The sequence below is a fragment of the Perissodus microlepis genome, chromosome 14 (assembly GCF_051167445.1).
Source record: "Perissodus microlepis isolate ML-2025 ecotype Zambia chromosome 14, ASM5116744v1, whole genome shotgun sequence".
Classification (NCBI taxonomy): domain Eukaryota; kingdom Metazoa; phylum Chordata; class Actinopteri; order Cichliformes; family Cichlidae; genus Perissodus; species Perissodus microlepis.
This window is the reverse complement of record NC_140474.1, coordinates 575852-601157: the sequence shown is the minus strand read 5'-3', so window position 1 is coordinate 601157 and position 25306 is coordinate 575852. Positions and strand designations below refer to the sequence as shown.

The 25306-nt window shown below is 41.7% G+C and overlaps 2 protein-coding genes across 2 annotated transcripts; both read left to right on the top strand.

Annotated features, from left to right (window-relative positions):
- Positions 1-132: 132 nt before the first annotated feature.
- Positions 133-10094, top strand: LOC146372755 (cytokine-dependent hematopoietic cell linker-like). The gene is made up of 7 exons (XM_084951083.1): positions 133-970; positions 1211-1235; positions 1434-1458; positions 1544-1891; positions 8752-8826; positions 9014-9169; positions 9254-10094. Exons 4-7 carry the CDS (start codon positions 1874-1876, stop codon positions 9404-9406), a joined length of 402 nt encoding a protein of 133 aa, XP_084807209.1. The 5' UTR covers positions 133-970; positions 1211-1235; positions 1434-1458; positions 1544-1873; the 3' UTR covers positions 9407-10094.
- Positions 10095-16776: 6682 nt separating this feature from the next.
- Positions 16777-18058, top strand: LOC146372754 (olfactory receptor 52N4-like). The gene is made up of 2 exons (XM_084951538.1): positions 16777-16847; positions 17425-18058. Exons 1-2 carry the CDS (start codon positions 16777-16779, stop codon positions 18056-18058), a joined length of 705 nt encoding a protein of 234 aa, XP_084807664.1.
- The last annotated feature ends 7248 nt before the right edge of the window (positions 18059-25306 follow it).

The window sequence follows — 25306 nt, the reverse complement described above, 5'->3', positions numbered from 1 at the left end:
ATAGATATATTGTAATTTTTGAATGGATAGATTGACATGAAAAGTTTACCAGAGATGGCACAGAGGGTGACATAGAGGTGACTGCACCACTGGGAAGGGCAAACATTTAAAATTAATAAACATTTCAAAAATGGGAGACATTGTCTTGAAATTCTTAAGAATTTTTAGATCCAGATATACCTCTCATCCATGTATGGTGTGGTGAGAAATATTCAGCCTCTAGTGATGTGCAGTCTTTGGCTACTCTTTTTTTCTGTTTAATTTAATGCAGCTTAACATAAAATACTTTTTTCTCATAGATTTACAACTTCTGATCTCAGTAGATTTGGCATCCTCTAATACTAAAGCTGATTATTACAGATTAATTGAAGGATACTGGTTGTCTTTAGTTAAATGTACTGTAATGTTTTCCGTAAACTGAGTAAAACCTGATTCTGTCCCAGAAGAAGAACCTTTTCACCTTTGTCTTCTGTGTTTGAAACACAGCACCTGTGATAAATAGAGATCTGAAGCCTGGCCGACAAAAGATGAAAACAGGTAACATCTCAGCTGACTGAAATTGTTTTGCCTTTCTGGGTCACAGTTTAAATCTCATATTGTATATTCACGTGGTGTAGTTACAGATAGGAGGATCCCACCTGTGCCAAAAGGAGACCAGGCAACTTCACGTGCCAAACAATACAGTATACTGTACTACTGTTTGTTTGTTTTTTTATCTTTCAATAAATTGTAATGCTGACAAACTATTAAAAAGGTGACCAACTTTTTCTCTTTCTAACATTACAGCACTCACAAAGGTAATTTGCTAAATTATTGTTTAAGTTACTCATTGTTGTATTTATCTGCCTTATGGATGCACTTACTGTTTGATTCTTTGTTCCTGCAGGAGTTTGCAATCACCATCACCTTTTACCTTGGAGTTGGTCAATGTCTTGTCTGGAAAGGCTGCACAGCAAGGTTGCAGGAGAGAGTGAGTACTGTTTTATTTTATATATAGAACCTGACACTTGTCCCAGTTCCCTGTGGTTTTAATTTGCTGGAGTTGACGATAACCCAGTGTGACTTTTTCCCCTGCAATAATAGTGTAAAGCAAAAACAACACCCCACAGTTTGTACAGTGTAGCGATGACACCATCTGCTGGTTGGAAAGATTATCACAGAAAATGCTGGAGGCTCTTCTGACATGTTATTTAATGTCATTTGATTTCAGCAGAGAGCACGGGACCACTAGAAATGTAAGTAGCTAAAAATGCTGAACCTATAAGAAGGTGTATTGTTGTTGTTTGCGTTTTATTCACCATCTCTTAACAAACTAAGTCCTATGAGAAATACTGTAAAATAAACATGCTTTCCTTATTCATATATACATTTGATTTAATTCTACAAATTTCACCATGCATTGTCATTTAACTCAATTTTTATACTTTTAACAGGCAGAGTTTAGTTCACATATGAAAGGTAAGATGAAAATCACAGCCTCTTGTGATAAAGTGTTACCAATAATTGTTTACAACTGTATTAACACATAAAGGGTTTTTTTTAGGTCCACTCAGTTCTGAAAGTCTTACACCTGGCAGTTACAGGCATTCACTGGATTTGGAGTCTCACTTAGAAAGAAGGTCTGACTTTATATTTTCAGGCTTCTCAAGAAGCTTTTTTAAATGTCTTATTTACATGCATCTTTTCTGTCTTTTATTTAGGACCCATCAAAGTCTAGGTAAGTATCTTTGGGCTCGTCATTATCAGTCATTATACAGTTACTGACTTAATAAGTGCCCCCTGACATCTACTTAAAGAAAGGGTCCCATCAAAACGCCATCACCATGAATGGCCTCAGACAAAAGAAGACTTTGACCAGCACGACTTTGTCCCAATGGAAAAGCCTCAACAGGTACATGTGCTGCTACAGTCATGTGAAAAAGAAAGTTTTTGTTGAAGTATGTCTGTAAAGGTTCTCAGTCATCCAGGTCATCGTACTCTAAGGAGCTTGGAAAGAAGCGTCTGGACTTCTTTAAGTTTCCTTGAAGACTTTTCACCTCTCATCCAAGAAGCTTCTTCAGTTCTAAGAGCAATTGGTGGAGAGTCCCAGATTCCCAGCCCTATGGGAGTGTCCCCAAGAGGGTCATGTGCCCCCTATGGATCCTCTACCTAATCAGATGAGCCAAGGTGTGAAAGTGTGTGTGAGTCACAATCAGCCAAGGTTTCGAGTGAACCCATTGTGAAACCTAGCCCAATGGGTTCACAACATGGAAGAGCCACCTCCACGGGACACAACTCGCATGCATCTAAAGGACAAAGGTCATTGTTTCAAGGACGCCAATGTTCACATTTTGGACAGAGAAGACAGACAGTTTGAAAGAGGAGTGAAAGAGGCATCTATTCAATTCAATTCAATTCAATTCAATTCAATTTTATTTATATAGCGCCAAATCACAACAAAAGTTGCCTCAAGGCGCTTCATAGGTACAGAGAAAAACCCAACAATCATATGACCCCCTATGAGCAAGCACTTTGGCGACAGTGGGAAGGAAAAACTCCCTTTTAACAGGAAGAAACCTCCGGCAGAACCAGGCTCAGGGAGGGGCGGGGCCATCTGCTGCGACCGGTTGGGGTGAGAGATGGAAGACAGGATAAAGACATGCTGTGGAAGAGAGACAGAGGTTAATAACAGATATGATTCAATGCAGAGAGGTCTATTAATACATAGTGAGTGAGAAAGGTGACTGGAAAGGAAAAACTCAATGCATCATGGGAATCCCCCGGCAGCCTACGTCTATTGCAGCATAACTAAGGGAGGATTCAGGGTCACCTGGTCCAGCCCTAACTATATGCTTTAGCAAAAAGGAAAGTTTTAAGCCTAATCTTAAAAGTAGAGATAGTTTCTGTCTCCCGAATCCAAACTGCAAGCTGGTTCCACAGAAGAGGGGCCTGAAAACTGAAGGCTCTGCCTCCCATTCTACTTTTAAATACTCTAGGAACAACAAGTAGGCCTGCAGAGCGAGAGCGAAGTGCTCTAATAGGGTGATATGGTACTACAAGGTCATTAAGATAAGATGGGGCCTGATTATTTAAGACCTTGTATGTGAGGAGCAGGATTTTGAATTCAATTCTGGATTTAACAGGAAGCCAATGAAGGGAAGCCAAAACAGGAGAAATATGCTCTCTCCTTCTAGTCCCTGTCAGGACTCTTGCTGCAGCATTTTGGATTAACTGAAGGCTTTTCAGTGAGTTTTTTGGACATCCTAATAATAATGAATTACAGTAGTCCAGCCTGGAAGTAATAAATGCATGAACTAGTTTTTCAGCGTCACTCTGAGACAGGATATTTCTAATTTTAGAGATGTTGCGCAAATGGAAGAAAGCAGTCTTACATATTTGTTTAATATGTGCGTTGAAGGACATGTCCTGGTCAAAAATGACTCCAAGGTTCCTCACAGCGTTACTGGAGGCCAAGGTAATGCCATCCAGAGTATGAATCTGGTTAGATACCATATTTCTAAGATTTTCAGGGCCGAGTACAATAACCTCAGTTTGATCTGAATTAAGAAGCAGAAAGTTAGCGGCCATCCAGGTCTTTATGTCTTTAAGACATTCCTGCAGTTTAACTCATTGGTGTGTGTTATCTGGCTTCATGGACAGATAGAGCTGGGTGTCATCTGCATAGCAGTGAAAATGTATGCTATGTCTTCTAATGATGCTGCCTAAGGGAAGCATGTATAATGTAAACAGAATTGGTCCTAGCACTGAACCCTGTGGAACTCCATAATTAACCTCAGTGTGTGAAGAGGACTCTCCATTTACATGCACAAACTGGAGTCTATTAGATAGATATGATACAAACCACTGCAGCACAGTACCTGTAATACCTACAGCATGTTCTAATCGCTCTAATAGGATATTATGGTCAACAGTATCGAACGCTGCACTGAGGTCTAGCAGGACAAGCACAGAGATGAGTCCACTGTCAGAGGCCATAAGAAGATCATTTGTAACCTTCACTAAAGCTGTTTCTGTGCTGTGATGAGCTCTGAAACCTGACTGAAACTCTTCAAATAAACCATTCCTCTGCAGATGATCTGTTAGCTGTTTGACAACTACTCTTTCAAGGATGTTTGATATGAAAGGAAGGTTGGAGATTGGCCTATAATTAGCTAAGACTGCTGGGTCTAGAGATGCTTTTTGAGTAAAGGTTTAACTACAGCCAGCTTGAAGGCCTGTGGTACATAGCCGACCATTAGAGATAGGTTGATCATATTTAAGATCGAAGAATTAATCAATGGCAGGACTTCTTTGAGCAGTTTTGTAGGAATGGGGTCTAAAAGACACGTTGATGGTTTGGAGGAAGTAATTATTGAAGTTAACTCAGAAAGATCAATTGGAGAAAAAGAGTCTAACTTAACATCAATGGTACTAAGAGTAGCTGTAGATAATATTACATCTGTGGGATGATTACTGGTAATTTTTTCTCTAATGATAAAAATTTTATTTGTGAAGAAGTTCATGAAGTCATTACTAGTTAACGTTAAAGGGATGGTTGGCTCAACAGAGCTCTGACTCTTTGTCAGCCTGGCTACAGTGCTGAAGAGAAACCTGGGGTTGTTCTTATTTTCTTCAATCAGTGATGAATAGTAAGATGTTCTGGCTTTGCGGAGGGCTTTCTTATAAAGCAGCAAACTATTTCTCCAGGCTAAATGATGATCCTCTAAATTTGTGACACGCCATTTCCTCTCCAGATTACGAGTTATCTGCTTTAGGCTACGTGTTTGAGAATTATACCACGGAGTCAGGTACTTCTGATTAGAGACCTTAGTTTTCACTGGAGCTACAGTATCCAGAGTCGTACGTAGTGAGGAGGTGAAATTATTAACAAGATAATCGACCTCTGTTGGGGTAGCGTTCAGATAGCTGCTCTGCTCTGTGTTGGTACAGGGCATTGAAGATGATAACAGTGGGTGGATTATATTCTTAAACTTAGTTACAGCGCTTTCAGAAAGACGTCTACTTTGATAAAATCTACTCTCCACCGCTGTGTAATCAGTTATTGTAAATGTAAATGTAATCAGGAAATGATCAGACAGGAGAGGGTTTTCAGGAAACACTGTTAAATGTTCAGTTTCTATGCCATATGTTAAAACAAGATCTAGAGTGTGATTAAAGTGGTGGGTGGGTTCTTTTACATTTTGAGAGAAGCCAATTGAGTCTAATAACAGACTAAATGCCATGTTGAGGCTGTCATTTTTAGCATCTACATGGATGTTAAAATCACCCACAATAATTATTTTATTTGAGCTCAGAACTAAATTAGATATAAAGTCTGAGAAATCAGACAGAAACTCTGTGTAAGGCCCAGGTGGACGATAGATGATAACAAGTAAGACTGGTTTCTGAGTTTCACAGCTGGGGTGGACAATGTTAAGCATCAGGCTTTCAAATGAATTAAAAGTCTGTCTTGGTCTTTCATTAATTAATAGGCTGGTGTGAAAAATTGCTGCCACACCGCCCCCTCGGCCTGTGCTTCGAGGTTTCTGGTAGTTAGAATGACTCGGGGGTGTTGATTCATTTAAACTAACATAATCATCCTGCTGCAACCAGGTTTCTGTAAGGCAGAGTAAATCGATTTGTTGATCAATTATTAAGTCATGTACTAACAGAGACTTGGAGGAGAGAGACCTAATATTTAATAATCCACATTTCACTGTTTTACTCTTTGGTTCAGATGTGGATACTGTATTGTTCTTTCTTTGTAATTGTTTATGTTTAAGTTGTTTGTTGCTGGTTTTTAGTTTGTTTTTTGTCTTTTTGGAAGCTGACACAGTCTCTATGGAGATGGGTTTTTGGGGGGGTAGCAGGAGGAGAGAAGCTGCAGAGAGGCGTGTAAGACTGCAACTCTGCTTCCTGGTCCCAACTCTGGATAGTCATATTTTGGGGGGTTTAATAAATTTGTCCATATTTCTAGAAATGAGAGCTGCTCCATCCAAAGTGGGATGGATGCCGTCTCTCCTAACAAGACCAGGTTTCCTCCAGAAGGTTTGCCAATTATCTATGAAGCCCACATCGTTTCTGGGACACCACTCAGACAGCCAGCAATTTAAGGAGAACATGCGGCTAAACATGTCACTCCTGGTCTGATTGGGGAGGGGACCAGAGAAAACTACAGAGTCCGACATTGTTTTAGCAAAGTTCCACATCGATTCAATATTGATTTTAGTGACCTCCGATTGGCGTAACCGGGTGTCATTACTGCCGACGTGAATTATGATTTTACTGAATTTACGTTTACCCTTAGCCAGCAGTTTTAAATTTCCTTCAATGTCGCCTGCTCTGGCCACTGGAAGACAATTGACTATGGTTGCCGGTGTCTCTAGCTTCACATGTCTGAGAACAGAATCACCAGTTACCAGAGTTTGACCCCCGGCGGGTGTGTCACCGAGTGGGGAAAAACGGTTAGACACATGAACGGGTTGGTGGTGTACCTGGGGCTTCTGTTTAGGACTATGCTTCCTCCTCACCGTGACCCAGCCGCCCTCTTTCCCCAGCTGCTTGGGGTCTGCCGGGGAACAGCTAGCGGGGCCTACGCTATCTTCGGCTGCACCAGCTACAGGGGCCTGGCTAGCTACGGGTGAATGAAGGGTGCAAAGCCGAGTCTCCAATTCAGTAATCCTGGCCTCCAGAGCTGCAAATATGCTACATTTGTTACAGATATCATTACTGCTAAAGGAGGCCGAGGAGTAACTAAACATCTGACACAATGAGCAAGAAAGTGCAGGAGGGACAGGTGAAGTAGCCATGGTGCTAACGAGTCGGCTACGAGCTAAGCTAAGCTAGCGAAACAGTACAGAGACAGTGAGTGAATACTTTGGCTATAAATTAGGTAGTGAGTACACAGAAAGTGTGCTTCGGATGAAGCACGTGAAGATTATACTATGAAAGAAGAATGTATTTAAAAGTTGTTAATTAAATTGCTAAGCAAATAAGCTACTCAGAAACACCACTGTGTTTGAGCAGGAACAGGAAGTGATACTCTACCGCAGAGCGAGCGAACACCAAGTGACAGCGCCACCAAGAGATCAAGAGATAGAGCCTGCAGATGTCCACTGTGAACGACCATCTTTGAACAGAGAAGGTGGTTTACGACACCAACTGTCTGACATCTATAATCCAGTTTTGAGATCCCTCCCCAGACACCTTAACACCCACTCACATCCTGGGCCATTTAACCTCAGTAAATCACATGACAGTGTGGGGATAGGTTTCACAGTGGGTTCACCTGAAACCTTGGCTGATTGTGACCCACACCCACTTTCACACCTTGGCTCGTGTGATTCAGTAGAGGATCAAGAGGGGGTCCATGACCCTCTTGGGGACACTCCCATAGGGCTTAAAATCTGGGACTCTCCGCCAACTGCTCTTAGAACTGAAGAAGCTTCTTGGATGAGAGGGGAAACATCTTCAAGGAAACTTAAAGAAGTCCAGACGCTTTTCTTTGCAAACTTAAAATTTTCATAGAACTCTAAAAAAGACATTTGAAAGGTTAAGTGATTCAGGATTCAAGAATGACTTTAAAGGACTTTACCAGTCCCTTGTGTCATTGTGGAGGAATTTTGGCCCACTCTTCTTTACAACATTGCTTCAGTTCATTGAGGTTTGCAGGCATTCGTTCATGTGCAGCTTTCTTAGGGTCCCACCGTCTATTTTAATCAGGTTGAGGTCTGGACTTTGACTGGTCATTTGTTGTAGATTTGCTGCTGTACTTGGGATCATTTTCCCGGTTGCATGATCCAGTTTCAGTCATGCTGTAGCTGTTGGACAGATGGCCTTAGACTTCAGTTAAGAGTACTTTGGTATGCAGCTGAGTTTATGATCAACTAAATGACTGCGAAATGCACAGGTCCTGTGTCTGCAAAACAAGACCCAACCATCATACCTCCACCACCAGTTGGTAAGAAGTGTTTGCACTGACATGCTATGTTTACCATGTGGCAGCAGCAAGTATCTTTGCTACTATGAGTCACTTCAGTATTGCATAGACACAGTTCTTAACACCTATTATTCAGTAGGAGAGCTTAATTAGCAGATGCACTATTCTCTTCAGCTGGCACGGCTCCTCAACCACTTTGCTCCACCTTTCCCTCCAGCAGCTGAGCCAAGAAATTACACCTCGCCACCACAGTTGCACAGTTCACTATGGCCAAATATCTCCACTTTGGTCTCATCAGTCCAAAGGAGACTACTGCTACGTTTCTTCAGAAAGAAGTAGCTTTCTACTGGTAACCCTTTCAAAAAAAGCCAAACATGTTCATTCTTTTTCTAATTGTACATTTAGAGCTTTAAGATTCAGCATGTTAACTGAGGCCTGTAGAGTCTAAGATGTAGCTCTTGGGTATTTTTCACTTATTTTGCAGCACCTAGCAATGCACAGTTTGACCTTGGGGTGAATTTCTTGGGGGAATCCACTCCTGGGAAAACTGTAGTATTGTGTAAACAAACACCTGAATAATCATTTCCAGCAAAATGCCAAAGCTTCTGTGTTTTTAGAGATGATCACATGTGCTGATGATCAGGTACTCAAGTGTATTGGCATCACCTGGCTGCTAATTACCCCTTTAATTCCTATGGAAACAGTGGAGGTGTATTTAATTTTTCACAACTATCCATAATTAACCCAAACTAATCCTGTAATCAAGAATGATATCCATCACAACGTGATATTAACTAGCTTTGAATCCACTGATCAATGAACTTTTCTGGCAGACCTGTGAGGAAGATTGGTACATCGGGACATGTAATCGAGAAGATGCTGAGCATGCCTTGCACCTGGTGAACAAGGTATATCAATAAGGACTCTAAATATAAAAAAAAATATATAACTAAAAATATAACTGAACATGTCTTAAGCTTGGGCAGATGTTAAACATAGTTATTTGGATCTATATCAGTTGAAAGTGTAAAAACAACACACCAAAAGCACAGTTTAACAGGAGTATTCTTTTCTTTTTGTAACTCCTCCCATTAGGATGGTGCATTTTTGGTACGAGACTGCTCCACCAACAGCAACTTTGAACCCTTGGTATTGGTTGTGTATCATGAGAAGAAGGTTTACAATGTCAAAATTCGGTTTGTCGAGAGCACAAAAAAGTACGCATTGGGCACAGGATATCGTTCAAATGATGTGAGTGAACACATTTCAGAAAATGTTTCATTAAGAACCCTCAATCGCACTATATTTACTCTAATTCCCTTTATTTTTCCTCAGATGTTTGACTCTGTGGCAGACATCATCAAGTTCCACTCCATATTTCCAATAACACTTGTCAGTGGGAGAACCGCGATGGGAAACAAGTACCCAGACAACTGTGTGCTGACATTTCCTATAACAAAAGGGGATGTTGAACGGTTGCTACAATAACATGTGAACCTTGCCAACAAAGATTTGTCAATGTGCTTCTTGTGTCATGTGTGTTCACAGTTCCACAAAAACTGTAGCGCTGTCATTCTGAGCAAGTTGGGGTGGATGGATTTTGTAAAAGAAAAATATATACGTTGATCAGACGTACCTATATTTTCTGGTTATTTTGATAATAATGTGCTAATGGTTTTTAAATTCATTCCATAGACAAGTGGTTCTCAAATTCTTTGGGTCCAGTGACACAAAACCTCCTATAATCAAAATATCGATTTGGCTGGTTCTGCCACAGCATTCGAAAATCTTCCCACACCTGCTAGCTACCAGGCTAATAAACTAGCAAGTGAGTCACAATCATATCAGTTCTTCCTGTTCCTCCATAATATGGTAGCAATTACTGGATAAAATATGTTTTTGTTATTGAATCAAATGGTCCCCAATCTGTAAAATGCACTTTTTAATGATCTAGCGCAATTTAATGAATTATTTTACAGATCCCTTGTCCCCCGGACCCTATTAGAGACCCACTTCTCTCTGACAGATAATAGTGATCTACCCTAATTATCCTAATTTAATGTCTTCAAATTGTATATTTTGTAGCAACAATCTAAAATAAAAAGTCTGTAACTGTACAATTATACAAACCAAAAAGCTAGAACCAAATAGTGTAATCTTTGGTCATTTTTTGCTTTATATGGATATGTGTATAAACATATACACATATCTACTGAGAAATAAAAGAAATATTAAATATTAATCTCTTAAATACTAATCTGGTTTTTGGACAGTTGATTTGGAATTCAGTTAAACACTGATCATGAATCCATATAAAAAAGTTAGCATTTTCATGTGTTTCGCCTCCTTGTATACTTTTCTTGGCAGGAATGGACTTCCATACCTACTTCACATTTTCCTTTCTTTTTCTTAAATCAGACTTACTTCCCTGTCCTTATTTTTAACCAGCACAATGCTGTTTCTCAGTCATGAACTGCATGAAATGTTATAAAGATTATATTTTTATTTTATCACGATTTTATTTTAAATTATTCCAAGAGTTAGGAAATTCCCAGTGCTAGGTTTCAGTTAGCTTGACTCAGTGCCATTCAGTGGCTCTGGCTTAAGTGCACTGTTGCTATGCCAGCAGTACCAGTGAATTGATTTAGAGAGTGCTCTGCAGGTAAGGTTTCTGTTGGTAACTTAACTAAAGATAGCAAGTGAAACCATTTATAACATGTAACTAAAGTTTACTAATTTTTACAATATAAGTGGAAAAATTGACAGATTGAAAGCCACTTTTACAAGCTAAATAGCAAATTTAAGGCTAAACAAACTACTTCAAGTCACGTGATTGATTGATTGATTGACTGACAATACTTTATTTATCCCGAGCCATCATGAGCACCCTTTCCGACCATACATAGAATACACAAACATAACACTGGGAAGACAGGTAGGGGAGGTACGAAAAAAACAATGGAAATACACAATACACGAGGAAAGAGGAGGAGAAAAAAGATATCCTCGCAGACTGAGCTCCAAGGGGAGAGCAGTTTGAGAACAGAAAAAAAAACACCTCAGCACAGAAAGCACATAAATCTTCACATCTTACAACGTAAAAGCACATGACTTGCAGTGGGGGGGAGTCAGGAGTTAGTCCATGTACACAGCAGCCAGTCTTCCAGCGCTAGACAGATCCGCCTGCCTACTTCGGGTGGGAGTAAGCGTTTGGAGGCATTGGGGGGGGGGGGGTGGGGGGGTAAGTGTGTGTCTGTGTACACGAGAGATTTGTGTGTGTGTGCGTGTGTGTGTGTATCCTGTGTTCAACTTGAGAGAGAGTTTCACCCGGTTAAGTAAACTTGTGAGAGCATAATATGAACAATTTTCCATTAGTTTTACAAAACCAGAGTGAGGTCATTTTAACCTAAACCATGAAGCTCCCAGTGCACAGCATTTGTGCTGATGTTAAGGAGGGGGAGGTTTCGAGGCTCTGTGGTTATTGAGTCAGCGAACCCCGTTATGCATTGTATCCTTCAGCACTCCCCCACACTGGTCATGATTTTGGGGGGGTTCTAAACACTTCCCCGGGCTTTGGAGTTGACGTCACGCCGCAATGCATTGTGGGAGCGCGGCACCATTTTCGGGGTCTGCGAATCAAAACAAACACACTGTGTTGGAACGACGATTACAAGATGCTTAAAAGCAGCTCAAACGAGAATGGACTGTATAGAGACCGATTGCGTCCAGAGGCGAAGCGGCGGTACTTGCAGAAAATAGCGTGCATTGGAAATGTGGACCCGTATGAAATACGGCCGTGGAGTAGAAACCCTGAAGACCAACCGCTATTGACGTAGCCTGACATATTCTCGTACCTTATCTGTGGAGTCAGCGCGTACAAGTCGTCATTCAAACAAAGGTAAGTCAGCTCGAGTACTGCGTGTGAAATGCGTTTGATTTCCCTGCAAACATTCACATTAGTGCAGCATAAATTCATTCATGAGGGGAAATTACAGTGAGAACATGTGGAGGCTGTTGGGTGGATAACACTGAGTTCAGTGCATTGATGTGACACTGTCCTGAAGGATTTAGTTATTCTTTATGGTTAAAGAAATTGCAATAATTTATTCATATTTATTATAAATAATTCTAATTACACATCTTGCTTCCATATTTGTATCTTGTGTCACTAAAATACATTTTATTTTAATTTTATACATTGATTAATGACCTGCAGAATCTCCTTATCATATTAAGTGATTCATAATTGTCACTTTATGCTTTCTCCATCTCTAAAGTGATGACATCCTTGCATTACATACTTTAGGTTCATTTTCTGCAGGCAGGTTTCTGACAGAGAACAGGCAGATTTACACTATAACCTGCAGCAATGGACACATAAAGAAATGAAAAATTACATGTATGTGCTAACTTTCTAAACACTTTGTTACATTTATGATAAAGTAGATAAAACACATTTACGTCGGCCTTGGCTCATAGTTCTTGTCTTTAAATGAACTTTGTCTGTGTGTGTTTCAGGTCCTGCACTCTCAAAGACTGAATGAACCAGCATTGCAGCCATGGGTCACTGTGAGCATCACAGGGAAGGTTGAAGCCGCCCACTGCACCTGTAAGGCCGGAGTCCCGGAGACCTGCACCCACGTCACTGCTCTTCTGTTTAATGTAGAAGCAACAGTGTTGATCTGTGGCACAAGGACTGTTACAGATGAACCTGCTTACTGGGTTTTGCTGGGTAATGTGACCAAGATACAGCCAGAGGTTGGCCATAAGATAGACTTCTCCTCTTCAGCTGCCCAAAAAAAGGCTCTTGATCAAAACATAAACAGACCATCCATATTGAAAGGTAAAAGGAGCCGTCCTCAAAAAAGAAAAATCCCACCTGCTACTGTGGAGGAGTTGTCACTGCTATAATGCCATAATGTTTTATCTAGGGGTCTAGATTTATGCCTGTAGTGCACTGCCGTGTAGATTTTTTGCATTTACTGAATATGTACTGACTGAGTCCCACTGTTCAAAAATTGAATAAAGAAACAAACTAATTTTGCCTCTTTTTTTAAAATTAAAACCACTTTATAGAACATCACATCAGTTACAGTGTAGAATCCATCATTTATAGTTTACAAATGACAAAATGTTTACATAAAATCATGACAGTGTTTACATGATATCACCCACTACTAACACTATTTACTGTATCTTTTGAAAAAAAAAAAATACCACTATTTGTACAGCAAAAGACTTAAGAATATTTAACAGGAGCAGGTTTCATTTTCCCTGGTTTTACTACCACACTGTTCACCAAACGCAGCAAACCTTCACCATCTTATCCAGAAGGGTCACCGCTTCACCCTCACATGGAAGAAGTAATCTGATTGGCATGGTGGTATGTTTGAAGCAGGTCCCTTGTGTAGCGCTGGAACCCAGTCACGATGTTTCTGCAAAATCACTCAGTAGGTCCTACTGAGTGATTTTGCAGAACTACCTTCTATTTATAGAGTTGCTAATTATTTGGCATTATTGCAGCAAACCAGCCTATGAAATGGATGAAACATCATGACTGGGTTCCAGCACTACACAAGGGACCTGCTTCAAACAAACCACCATGCCAATCAGATTACTTCTTCCATGTGAGGGTGAAGAGGTGACCGACATACAGACAGACATACCTATGACAGATATTTGTACATTCATATACAGTACATACACAGGTGTAAATATCATACACATAACATAATATAGTAGTTTTATATTTAAATATTGATATCTGCCTTAAATCTAGATCTTTTTTCCCCACTGGTGCACAACCTTGCTCCATAACACTACTAATGGTCAAAAACCCCACAGGGTACCAGTGTCAATGCACAACAATGGGACTTATGGCTGATTTAAATATCACACTATTCACAGACATGCTAAACTAGTTTAAAACTTTAAAAAAACCACTGAGAACCTTAGTTCTGGTGAAGACTTAATGCAGCAGTCTCTCCATCATCAATACAAGAAAATTACTGCAACTCTGGACAGAAATAACTGTTGTGACACTGTGTTCTTGTTGAGAAGATGCCATGGTGAATGCATGCTGTAATCAAAGTTAAGGCACGGATAAATCTATGATGATGTGTTATTTTCATGAATATTTTCTGTTTGCATGGCCCAGTGGGCTGATGCTAAAAAGGAGGAAAGGTGATTGAGGAAAGGGGCTGACTGGTGTTTTTTTTTTTTACATGTACCATATTTTCCGCACTATAAGGCGCACTTAAAATCCTTTAATTTTCTCAAAAATTGACAGTGCACCTTATAATCCATTGCGCCTTATGTATGAATTGTGGTTCTGCTTACTGACCTCGAACCGATTTTATGTGGTACATGGTGCTCAAAAATCTGTCAAAAAATGTTTTCGTACGACTTTGCTAAGCTACAAAGCTGCACCGCTTGATGTATTGCCGGTGCATTATGGCTATGGTAGTCAGGAGCCTCGCGGAGTGATCTGGGTCCAAAACTCCGTCTACTTCAGGTCCCAAAGTCAAACAAACACTGCAGCATCACTGAGCGTTAAAACTGTCTAAATCCTTTCATCTTTAATAAAATAGACAGTGTTGCTGCTTTACCAGGTGTAAAACTTAAGTTTAACATCCAGGCATCCCTGAAAAGAGAATTTATTAAACTTAACAAAGTTAGAAGTTAGCAGGAAGTTAGCTCGCTAGTTTCCACCTAAACATGATATAGCATGTTCTGACTGAGAGATTTCTGAAAAATCCAAACATACAGCTCTGCTATCACTTCCAACATAAATGAAGACAGAAAACTAAACAGCAGTGACTTTTGTAGAGTTACTGAAGTTGGGCTAGCTGGTATATAATGATGTGCTACATGATCGCTAGAAACAGAGCTATGTTAGCATAACATAAACACAGTGAAGCTGGAGGATGAACGCTTTTTTCCTTTTTTTCCACTTGTTAATGGGAGGGTTCCCGATGGTTAGGGACAAATGCAATCGCAAGGCAGGATGCCTTAAATGGACCAAACTTCAGTCAGGAGAACAACTGAGATAATTCATTAATATACTGCAACAATATGGGAATAGAGCAGCTGCCAGAGAATTTAACATTAATGAATCAATGGTACAGAAGTGGAGGAAGCAAGAAGAATGAGTTGAGTAAAGCTTGACTTATCTGACTGTTTTGTTTCACTTAATGAACCTTATGGTCCGATGCGCCTTACGGGCTGGAAAATATGGTACAAGAGACTGAGGACTGAGTAACGATCCTTGGCAGAAGCCTTCTGAAAAAACTTTTACTAAAAAAACTGACGAAATCTGGGTTAGGATGTTTTTTAAAGCTCCCTTTAATGCCAGAATATTGATTGGTGTTGAAACGAATATAGCTACTCGTTGCTTGGAGGGGTTTTGGTGGGCACACAGGGTGAGAATGGCCACTGCCACAAAAAGAGCAGGAGATAGCGACAATGAGATATAAGGCAACCAGAGTTATTGAAATTATTGCAAATGGTGCAGCCTCCTAGATGCATAATGGGTCTGCACTTCATTTTTGAAACTTGTGGCAAAGGCACGCTAGCGAGGGATGTTGTGGGTTCAGAAATTTGGAGCTAAGCGGGTAAGAATGGTTGAGTGGCTTATGGGCTGTGAGTGATTTTTGCAGAAGCAGGATGCAACAGTGTTCCAAATATATTGCTGTAGTGTGGCGAATGGACAGCAAAGATGCAACAGCAGTGTCTCCTCAAGTCTACCCAAAATGTGTCCTGATTGAACTGTTGCAGGCGAGCAGCAGCTTCGAATGTGAACTGGTTGTGTTACTGGTAAAAGCCAATTGCAGAGCAAGTTTGAGTATAATAGTCATGTAGTTGTCGAGTTCCTTTCTTCAAGAGGAACTCGATGACAGGCGGAGCAAAAGACATCTCTATAAAGTGAAAATGCGTGAGCAAACTCAAAAAGGAGTAAGCTCTTTAGTCCGAGATGGAGCCGAGCCACACATCAGAATCAGAATCAGAAAGACTTTATTTATCCCCAAGGGGCAATTAACATACAACAGAGCAGCAAGGCGTTGAAGATAAGATCGTCCTCCTCTCAGTCCTGCAGGAAATGCAGCGGAGGCGTCGCCTAGAGGGGAGCCATTGAAATGCGGGGTGAAGAATGTGAGAGGGATCATTGATGATTTTGGCTGCCTGTCTAAGGGCCTGTTGGCTGAAAACCTGTTCCAGAGTTCTGACAGGCAGGCCAATGATTTTAGAGCACACTGGTGCAGTGTGCTGCAGCCTGTTCCTGTTCTGAAGGCTGAGGGAGTGGAACCAGCAGGTAATGGAGAAGGTCATGATGCTTTCCAGGAAGGCATAGTAAAAAGTCATCACGATGGGTGTGCTGACTCCAAAGGAGTTGAGTTTACATGATGATCACATGATGATAAGAACCTCACAGCTGTCAATCACTCTGGGTAGTGCGGGTTGGTTAAGCGGTGGAAGAATGAGCTCTGTCAAGTCTATGCATTTACCAGCAACAATTTGTTCACAAAGATGAGCAGATACTGGGGAGGGTTTTGAAGCCGGTGGGTTGGGAGGAAGAATCGCTGTAGTCAGGAAAAACTGAGCAGTATTTCATTGAAAAGAAGGAGCCTAACCTATAAAACTTGCCCACGTGCTGCTTGAAGCTGCCCTGATGAGAGGAGAAAAAGATTCTAACTTAGATAGATGTGTAGGCTGATACCCAGCTGCAAGAATAGTAGTTGTGCAGAAGAGGAGCTGAGGTGAGGAAAAACTGCCAGGAAAGATAGCTGCTGCATTTGGTCAAGGAGGGAAAGGTGGCTGAGAAACTGGCAACCTCGTGCCAGGAAGGTTTGCTGAAGCATATGCCAGGGGAGGAAGATGACTGTAATGGAGGAGTGGCTGAGAATGGAACTGGGATCTGGCTTTGTAGAACGTATGATATGGTGGTTGGAGACAGCTGTGAGGAGTGATGGACCGGATTTTGAGAGGCTGGTGGCCCAAAGGAACAAAGGCTCCTTATTCTGATGCTTGAGCTTGTTCCTGCTGCCTGTTGTTGGCTGGTGGGGGGTGGTGTGTGGGGTAGCTTCGCCGTTGGCAGCGTTGTCTTTGTTTCTGCCCAGTAAAGGATCATTTTTGTTTGCTGTTTGGATGTGGATGTTTGGATCACTACCTTATCATGGTGTAGGGGTTTGGGTCCAAGGGATCCCAGGGGCTATAAATGGTAAATGGCCTGTATTTGTATAGCGCTTTACTTAGTCCCTATGGACCCCAAAGTGCTTTACACTACATTCAGTCATCCACACATTCACACACACATTCGCACACTGGTGATGGCAGCTACATTGTAGCCACAGCTGCCCTGGGGCGAACTGACAGAGGCGAGTCTGGGGGCTTTTTGCCCCCTGGTAGGGTCTCCCATGGCAAATTGGTACTGGGTGAGGGACCAGACAAAGAGCGATTCAGAAGACCCCTGTGACAAGACCATCAAGGAAACAGTTCCCCGTTGACAGATACCTCGCCATCTGTTGTCCTCTACAATGGACACGTATGACAGATAACAAAGTCGCCGTGCTCACTGCTCTAGCGTGGTTCTATTCTTCTCTTTTAAATGCTTCCATACTGTCCTCTCTGACTGTCTCTCTGCAGCTTTGCAGGGGCATCATTAACAAACTGTACTGTGACAACTATTACATTATGAAACTGGCCTGCTCTGACGCTACAATCAGTAGTGACTTTGGACGTGTTCACATGTTCACAGTAATCTTTGGCCTCATCCTTTTAATCCTTTACACCTACATGAGGATCCTTAAAGTCTGCTTTTCTGGATCCAAACAGACGCGACAGAAAGCCGTCAGCACCTGCACGCCTCACCTCGCTTCTCTGCTCAACTTTTCCTGCGGTGCTTTTTTTGGGATAGTTGAGAGCAGCTTGAACATGAATACTTTACCAGCCATGTTTCGTATTTTTTTGTCACTATACTGTCTTACATGCCAACCACTCGTTAACCCTTTACCGTATGGCCTCAAAATGTCTCAAATACGCATGTTATATAAAGGTTTGCTCTTCTGGAAAAAATTAAGTCCAAGAATCACCAACTACAGCTTTTCAAACACAGCACTAAAATGTTGCCCAAATCTACTTTGATTATGATTTTTCTGAATGCACCTCTGAGTATGTTTAAGCACTTTTGTTTGACTGTTTACCTTTACAGTTTTTCTTCCTACAGAAGTCTTCATGCAGTCTGTGAATACATGCAACATGTCTTTATACAGAACACATGGTTTGCGCCACTGTGACAGACAGATTAAATATAGCTGTCATTTCATTGCCAGAAAGGCCTTTGCTATGTCATGTCATGATGTCATTAAATCTGGTTAGCTTTCTTGGCAGTTTCTTTGTATTTGAGCCACAAAATGTGTCCAAATAGTACATACATTTGTTTGACAGTTACTATTCCTGGTAAAGTGATTCCATCTGCCAGTTCCATGACAACTTTATCCACAAATATATATCAAACAAAAGCTACTAAAATACAACATGAATTCATCAAATGAGAGTACACCTAACACAGGAATAGAGGCTCAACAGCACAGGGAACACAGGAGGGCAGGAAAACGGAAACTTTTCTCAATATAAATAATTAGCTAGAAAAACAAATTACAAAAGGACAAGGAAATAGAATAAAACTATGAACATAAGTCAAAATGACCTGAACAAAGAACAAACTAAGCAGTTTTATTTGTATACTGCCAAATCATGACAGTCACACTATATTGTAAAGACCCTGATAATCAAACAATTCCCTTTGAGCAAAACCTTGGTGACAGTTGGAAGGAAAAACTCCCTTTTATCAGGAAGAAATCTCTGGCAGAACCAGGATCAGCTTTAGCAAAAAGGAAAGTTTGAAGCCTAATCTTAAAAGTAGAGATAGTTTCTGTCTCCCGAATCCAAACTGGAAGCTGGTTCCACAGAAGAGGGGCCTGAAAACTGAAGGCTCTGCCTCCCATTCTACTTTTAAATACTCTAGGAACAACAAGTAGGCCTGCAGAGCGAGAGTGAAGTGCTCTAATAGGGTGATATGGTACTACAAGGTCATTAAGATAAGATGGGGCCTGATTATTTAAGACCTTGATGTGAGGAGCAGGATTTTGAGTAGGATATTTCTAATTTTAGAGATGTTGCACAAATGGAAGGAAGCAGCCCTACATGTTTGTTTAACATGTGCATTGAAGGACATATCTTGGTCAAAACTGACTCCAAGCTACAGTGGGTACGGAAAGTATTCAGACCCCTTATTTTTGTTTCATTTTTTGTTATATTGCAGCCATTTCCTAAAATCATCTAAGTTAATTTTTCTTTCCTCATTAATGTACGCACAGCACCCCATATTAGCAGAAAAACACAGAATTGTTGACATTTGTGCAGATTTATTAAAAAAGAAAAACTGAAATATCACCTGATCCTAAGTGTTCAGACCCTTTGCTCAGTACTTAGTAGAAGCACCCTTTTGATCTAATACAGCCACGAGTCTTTTGGGGAAAGATGCACGTCAAAGTTTTTCCTTCCTGGATTTGGGGATCCTCTGCCATTCCTCCTTCTCCAGTTCTCCCAGGTTGGATGGTAAACATTGGTGGACAGCCATTTTTAGGTCTCTCCAGAGAAGCTGAATTGGGTTTAAGTCAGGGCTCTGGTTGGGGTATTCAAAAACAGTCACGGTGTTGTTGTGAAGCCACTCCTTCATTTTTTTTAGCTGTGGGTCACTGTCTTGTTGGAAGGTAAGTGTAGTGCCCAGTCTGAGGTCCTCAGCACTTGGGAGAAGGTTTTCAACCAGGATCTTCCTGTACTTGTCCTATTCATCTTTCCCTCGATTGCAACCAGTCATCGTGTCCATGCAGCTGATGATCTGATGATCAGAAGAAATGGACAGCACCCGAGCTAAATATTAGTGTCACAGCAAACGGTCTGAACACTTAGGACCAGGTGATATTTCACTTTTTCTTTTTTTAATAAATCTGCAAAAATGTCAACAATTCTGTGTTTTTCTGCCAACATGGGGTGCTGTGTGTACATCAATGAGGAAAAAAATTAACTTGATCTTGCGTCTAGCAGCATGGCAGCCGTGCCAACAGCCTTCCAAGTGTCACCACCGCCGAAGTTCAACTTTTCAAAGCCAGAACAGTGGCTGAAAAGGATCCAGCGCTTTAAGAGATTCAGGATTGCATCCGGACTCGAGCTACAATCAGACGAAAACCAGGTTAACACTCTGATATATCTTATGTTATACATACCATCTTCATGGCGTGCGGCCCCCCCTGGTGCCAGCTGGATGCTCAAGGCAAAAGCAGACGGGAATAACAAAATTCTCCCGTAGATAACAAGACTGTGTTGTGACTCTCCCCCCTCCTTCAAGGCCACCTGCGTTGACCGAAGATTGTTGACTTTGGCCTAACCGGGTGAAGGCACACTTTCTCTCGGCTGAACACAGAACACACACACACACACACACACACACACACACTGACACATACCTACTCTCACCCCCTCCAAACGCCGCTTATGTCTTCTGTGTTGTGAGCTGTGAGGATCCATGTGTGCTGAGGGGTTTTCAAACTGATCTCCCTGTTGGAGCTCAGTCTGGGGGCAGTTCTTTTTTTCTCCTCGTCTTTCTTCATGTTCTGCATTTTCCATTGTTATACTTCTCTGACCTGCCTTCCCCATGTGATGTTTGTGTAAGGGTAAGATGGCGCTGGCATAAGGCCCGCAGCCTTAACCCAATTTCCTTCGGGGTTTTTTAAAAAAGAGACTTTTTCATTTGATTCAGTTTGATATGATGGATTATGGAGAAAAATAGAATTGGGCTGAAAGGTCTGTTGCTTTATTACGTATTCAGGTTGTGTATCATGTTTTTAAAAAGTAACTAAGTAACTAATTACATTTGAAAATTAAGTAAAGTAATGGGTTTACTTTCTTAGAGAAGTAACTAATTACTATTTTCAAGTAACTTGACCAACACTGCTCATCACATGACCCAAGGTGTGAAAAGGGTGTGTGTCATCATCAGCAGGTGACACCACTCAAAGACCCTGCCCCCTATCATGTGACCTACTGAGATCAACTGACCCAAGGTGTGAGTGGGCGTTAAGACGACCAGATTATAGATGGCCGACAGTTGGTGTGGTAAGCCCCGCCCTCTGTTCAAAGATGGTCGCTCACAGTGGTCATAGATGCTTCTTTCACTCCTCTTTCAAACCATCTGTCCTCTCTGTCCAACATGTGAACACTGGCATTCTCAAAGAGTGACCTTTGACCTTTAGATGCAGATGAACAGCCAGCTGCGTCTGAATTGATTTCATGAGTCTTTTACTTACTCCCAAAGTATTAAATACTTTGACACCCAGTTATTTAAGCAAACTCCTCAATATAAAAAAACCCCAAAAGAGCACCGAGATGGTCCAGCCAGATGCTCTTAGTACAGCCGAGGTCTCGACTGAAGCATAGAGGAGATCGGGCCTTCGCAATGCATTTGTTACTTGGAAATTCCAACAAAACTTCATAAGCAGAATGGGAAACTTCATTATCTTCAATGTACTATTGCTGTGTGATTTTTGTTGCTATTAATGAAGGATGCTCACCACCGAGCTAACATTGTTAGCTGGTGTTAGCTGAGGTTAGTTCATAGACTGCAGACTGTTAGACTGTTTCTAATACTTTCACTAGTCCAGACTCCGGGAGTTCACACGGGAGTTCGGACTTCCTGAGAATGTAGCGCGATCGTTCTACAATTGTAACGGCAGTGTACGTGATGACATCACAGCTCCATCCCCTCTTAATTTAACTGTGATTAATATGATGATACACATGATGTAGTAGATTTCGTTAAGAAAAAAAAGATAATCATAACACATAAATACAGGGCCTTGGGGGCGTCCAGAGGACGGTCTGTGTATTCAAACCCACCTCTGGCGCTGGTGCCCTATACCTCAATTTTAAATGCATATAGACACTGAGGGTTTTCGGGAGGAGCCGTGCTGCTCTCTGGCAGGAAGCACCATGCCCTCCTGTGTTTTAAATGCACTTTAGAACAGCACGCAGCAACACTACATATGAGCGGGCGGAGGGAGGTTTGGGGTCTTCACTCACCCCCGTTCTGTTAACCGTCAGGGCGGGGGGGCTGGGAGGAGGTGGGATGGGGTCTGGGATGCGGGGCCTCCCTGCTACTGCAGATAAGGAGGCGGTCTGCTTTCCTCCACCCCAGAGAGAAGGGTTACATCTCCTGGGTCTGGGTACGGTTTGCCCCCTATGTCTTGTCTTCTCCCTGAAGACAAGAAATGCAGTTCCAGAACAACGAGATGGATCTCAAGAGCTCACAGCAGCATCCTGAGCAGTGAAGAAAAGGTCCAGCAGCAGCAGCTGTGCAAGACAGCGACAGCAAGGAGAAAAATGGCACCATCATGACTGGATGGATGGATGTGCATTTCCAACGAGCTGCAACTTCACTGAGTGTGAATGGACCTTTGAAAAGACTGCCTGAGTTGGACATTTGCCACTTTTGGAGCAAAATGGCAAAATGACACAGTGGAAAAGACACAGGACAAAGCTGAAAGACAACTGACTCTCACTGGACTGCTGCAAAGGGGGGAGATGGGATGAGACCACAGTGGAAGGAGCAGGGGAGGACATGGAGGAAGCTGTTTTAGTGTGGGAATGAAATTTGGGTTTAGGAAACTGGGAAGAAAGAACGACTGCCTCGCGTGGAGAATTGAAAAGTGTCTGGAGCACCGCAAAGAGGAGAGGTACACAAAATTACACAAACAGAAAAATGCATTAATCCTACTAACACACACACACATGCCATGAAGCTCATGAAGACCAAACAGTATTTTAAGCATGCATTGCTGTTACCATCATCTTATCCGGTTCACTTAGTGGGTTAAGAAGTGATACATACACTAGTGAACTAGTATTATTTTTGGGGAAGGATGATTGAATCATTGCAGGGGTGAACAGAATGATGCAGGAGGGTCAGATGAGTGGAGACTAATAGATTATTGAGTTTCTGGTTTCTGATGTGTGGGGGAGGTCATGACACACATCTGGGTACATGGGGAAACAAAACTCATTATCTAATAGAATATTGCTGTTGTGTGAGGTGTGTGACTGGTGGATGAAAGTTTTGGGGATTTACTGATGCATTTTCTTTTGGTACCACTTTGAACCTGCCAGTTTTGATCTATGATTCTAAGAGAGTACACTTAGACAACTTCTAAAAAGAGGCCTTCATATTTTTTGATTTTTAACAGTGCACTGAGATTTTTGTTTGGCAATTTTCTCTTTTTCAAGCAGGCCTGCAAGATCGGAATCGAAAGCGCTACACAACATGTCGAACAATCGCAAGTGAGCTTCTCCAAAATTAAAATGGGCTCAGGAGAAAGCCACTTATTTGGGACAATCAGAAAACAAGTCCCTGCCAAAAAGGATTCAGCGAGGTGATCCAGTCTAAATTATTTTTGTTTTCTTTTTTGAAATGACGTCATTGCTGGCAGTAGAAACTTATTGCGTCATGAGAGGTTCTACTGTCAGCAAATAAAAAATGGGGACTGACTGGACTGACAAAAGCTGTGACTGAGTTGACACCAGTATGCAAGATTGCACCTCCACCCAGAGTGACAAAAGGGTGGATGTATGTATGTATGTTTCTTTTTACAGGAGCAGGAAGGTGACAGCAGCAGGTTGCATGAGCTTTTGGGCCGTGCTGAATTAACCTTTTAATTGCCACTTTCTGTGTCTTTGTGAATTTACCAGCAGTGTGTTATTCAGGACCTTGTATTGTTTACAGTGCAGAGGTCACTGTGAGAAAGTGTGCACACAGATGCGCTGTGCTAACATCTACATCACTTTTTCCACAGCAGAGGGTTGATCGTGGGATCTAATCACATGATTTACAGCAGGACACACCACTGGCTAATGTTTTACTTTTTCTTAAGACAGGGCGTGGAGTGAAACTACTCCAGGGGAGAATCCCTGGAATTTTTAAGAGACAATGCACAACTTTATTGTGCATGTCTAATTGTGATAAGCTGACAGAGTGCAAAAGAGGGTTTTCCGGGGAAGCTTTCATTTTTAAATTGCAGAGACCGTGACATGAGGGATATGGAAGGACTGACTGAGGCGCAGATGCAGACCATGACTGGGAGAGAACGCTTCAAGAGGACCAGTGAGAAGCAGGGACCATCTGCAGGACAGCAGACAAACGACAGTGGGCTGCACCACTGGGCTTCCAAAGGATTGTCACGAGGAGATTTTGAACAGCAAAATCTTAAAATAAAATGAAAGAGTTTCTACATTGACGTTGAGGAAGACAACTAAGGTGTACGACGTGCTCTGCCTTAAATCTACAGCCGCGTTGGAACAGAAATCGAGGGATGAAGAGAGCGTGCCAAGCTCCAAAGGTGACAGCGCAGAGGGAGACCAGCGTTGGAATTATGACTCTGTAAACAGCACAGACACCAGGAGCCATGACTGTGACTGGGAATGACCACCTAATGCTGCTTCACTCTGCCATGCAAAGTACTTTGACACTCTGGAGAAGCCCTTTCCTCTGTATCATTGTTGTTGCCATTTGCATGTGAGAGCTTAGATTGTGGGGAAGATTAAAGATGAACAAAGGGTGGTGGGAGAACAGTGAAGTGAGGATACACAGTGTGAAACTCCTTCAAGTGAACAATAATGTTGATGTGACATACGCAATGTCAGGAAAGAAATTCTGGTATTAATGTGATTCTTGATTTAAGAATCAAAGGGTGGGATTGTACAGGAATTTCTTTTACTTATGTATTAATCACATTATTTTATTGTATGATGCCTTGGTGCCACTGGATTTTAACAAGTCTCACACTCATACAGTAAGACAAATGGTGGGGGTGTAGTAAGGATGTTGGGGGAAACAGGAACTCCACAGGAAGAGTCTTTTGTCTCTTCGAGGACTCTGGGAGGTAGCAAGGGAGTGTGAACCTTAAGGTGTGAAACAGCTGTGTACTGCCTTTTGTTCCTGAAGAAGGTATTTAACTGAGAGCCATGCTAGGCTCAGGGAGACTCTGCTGACCTGCCCCGCGGTCATGCAGGCTCTCCACAAGCTTGGTTGTCTGTTCTTTGTGTGTTTGGATTAAAGAATGTTAGCTACCGCTCGTCTGCAGGCTTTATTTGAATGGAAAACCTCCACAACATATCTACTGTTATCTACTGTTAGCTAGTTTATTGTGATGGTGTTGTATTTATTATGTTGCTCTTTTTGTTTGTTTTCTCTTCTGTTTTTTCTTATCTCCATACAGGTGATCCAGGTGTTTTGTTTCTTTTTGTTTCTTCCCCCCTTTTCACCGTCTCTTCTCCCCTCTG

Bases quoted from the DNA above. Each gene is read 5' to 3' on its own strand.
- LOC146372755 (XM_084951083.1), top strand. The intron at 8,827-9,013 runs GTATATCAATAA...TCCTCCCATTAG, and splicing joins CCTTGCACCTGGTGAACAAG to GATGGTGCATTTTTGGTACG. The intron at 9,170-9,253 runs GTGAGTGAACAC...ATTTTTCCTCAG, and splicing joins CAGGATATCGTTCAAATGAT to ATGTTTGACTCTGTGGCAGA.
- LOC146372754 (XM_084951538.1), top strand. From the start codon at position 16,777: ATGCCAGGGGAGGAAGATGACTGTAATGGAGGAGTGGCTGAGAATGGA. The intron at 16,848-17,424 runs GTATGATATGGT...CCCCGTTGACAG, and splicing joins GGGATCTGGCTTTGTAGAAC to ATACCTCGCCATCTGTTGTC.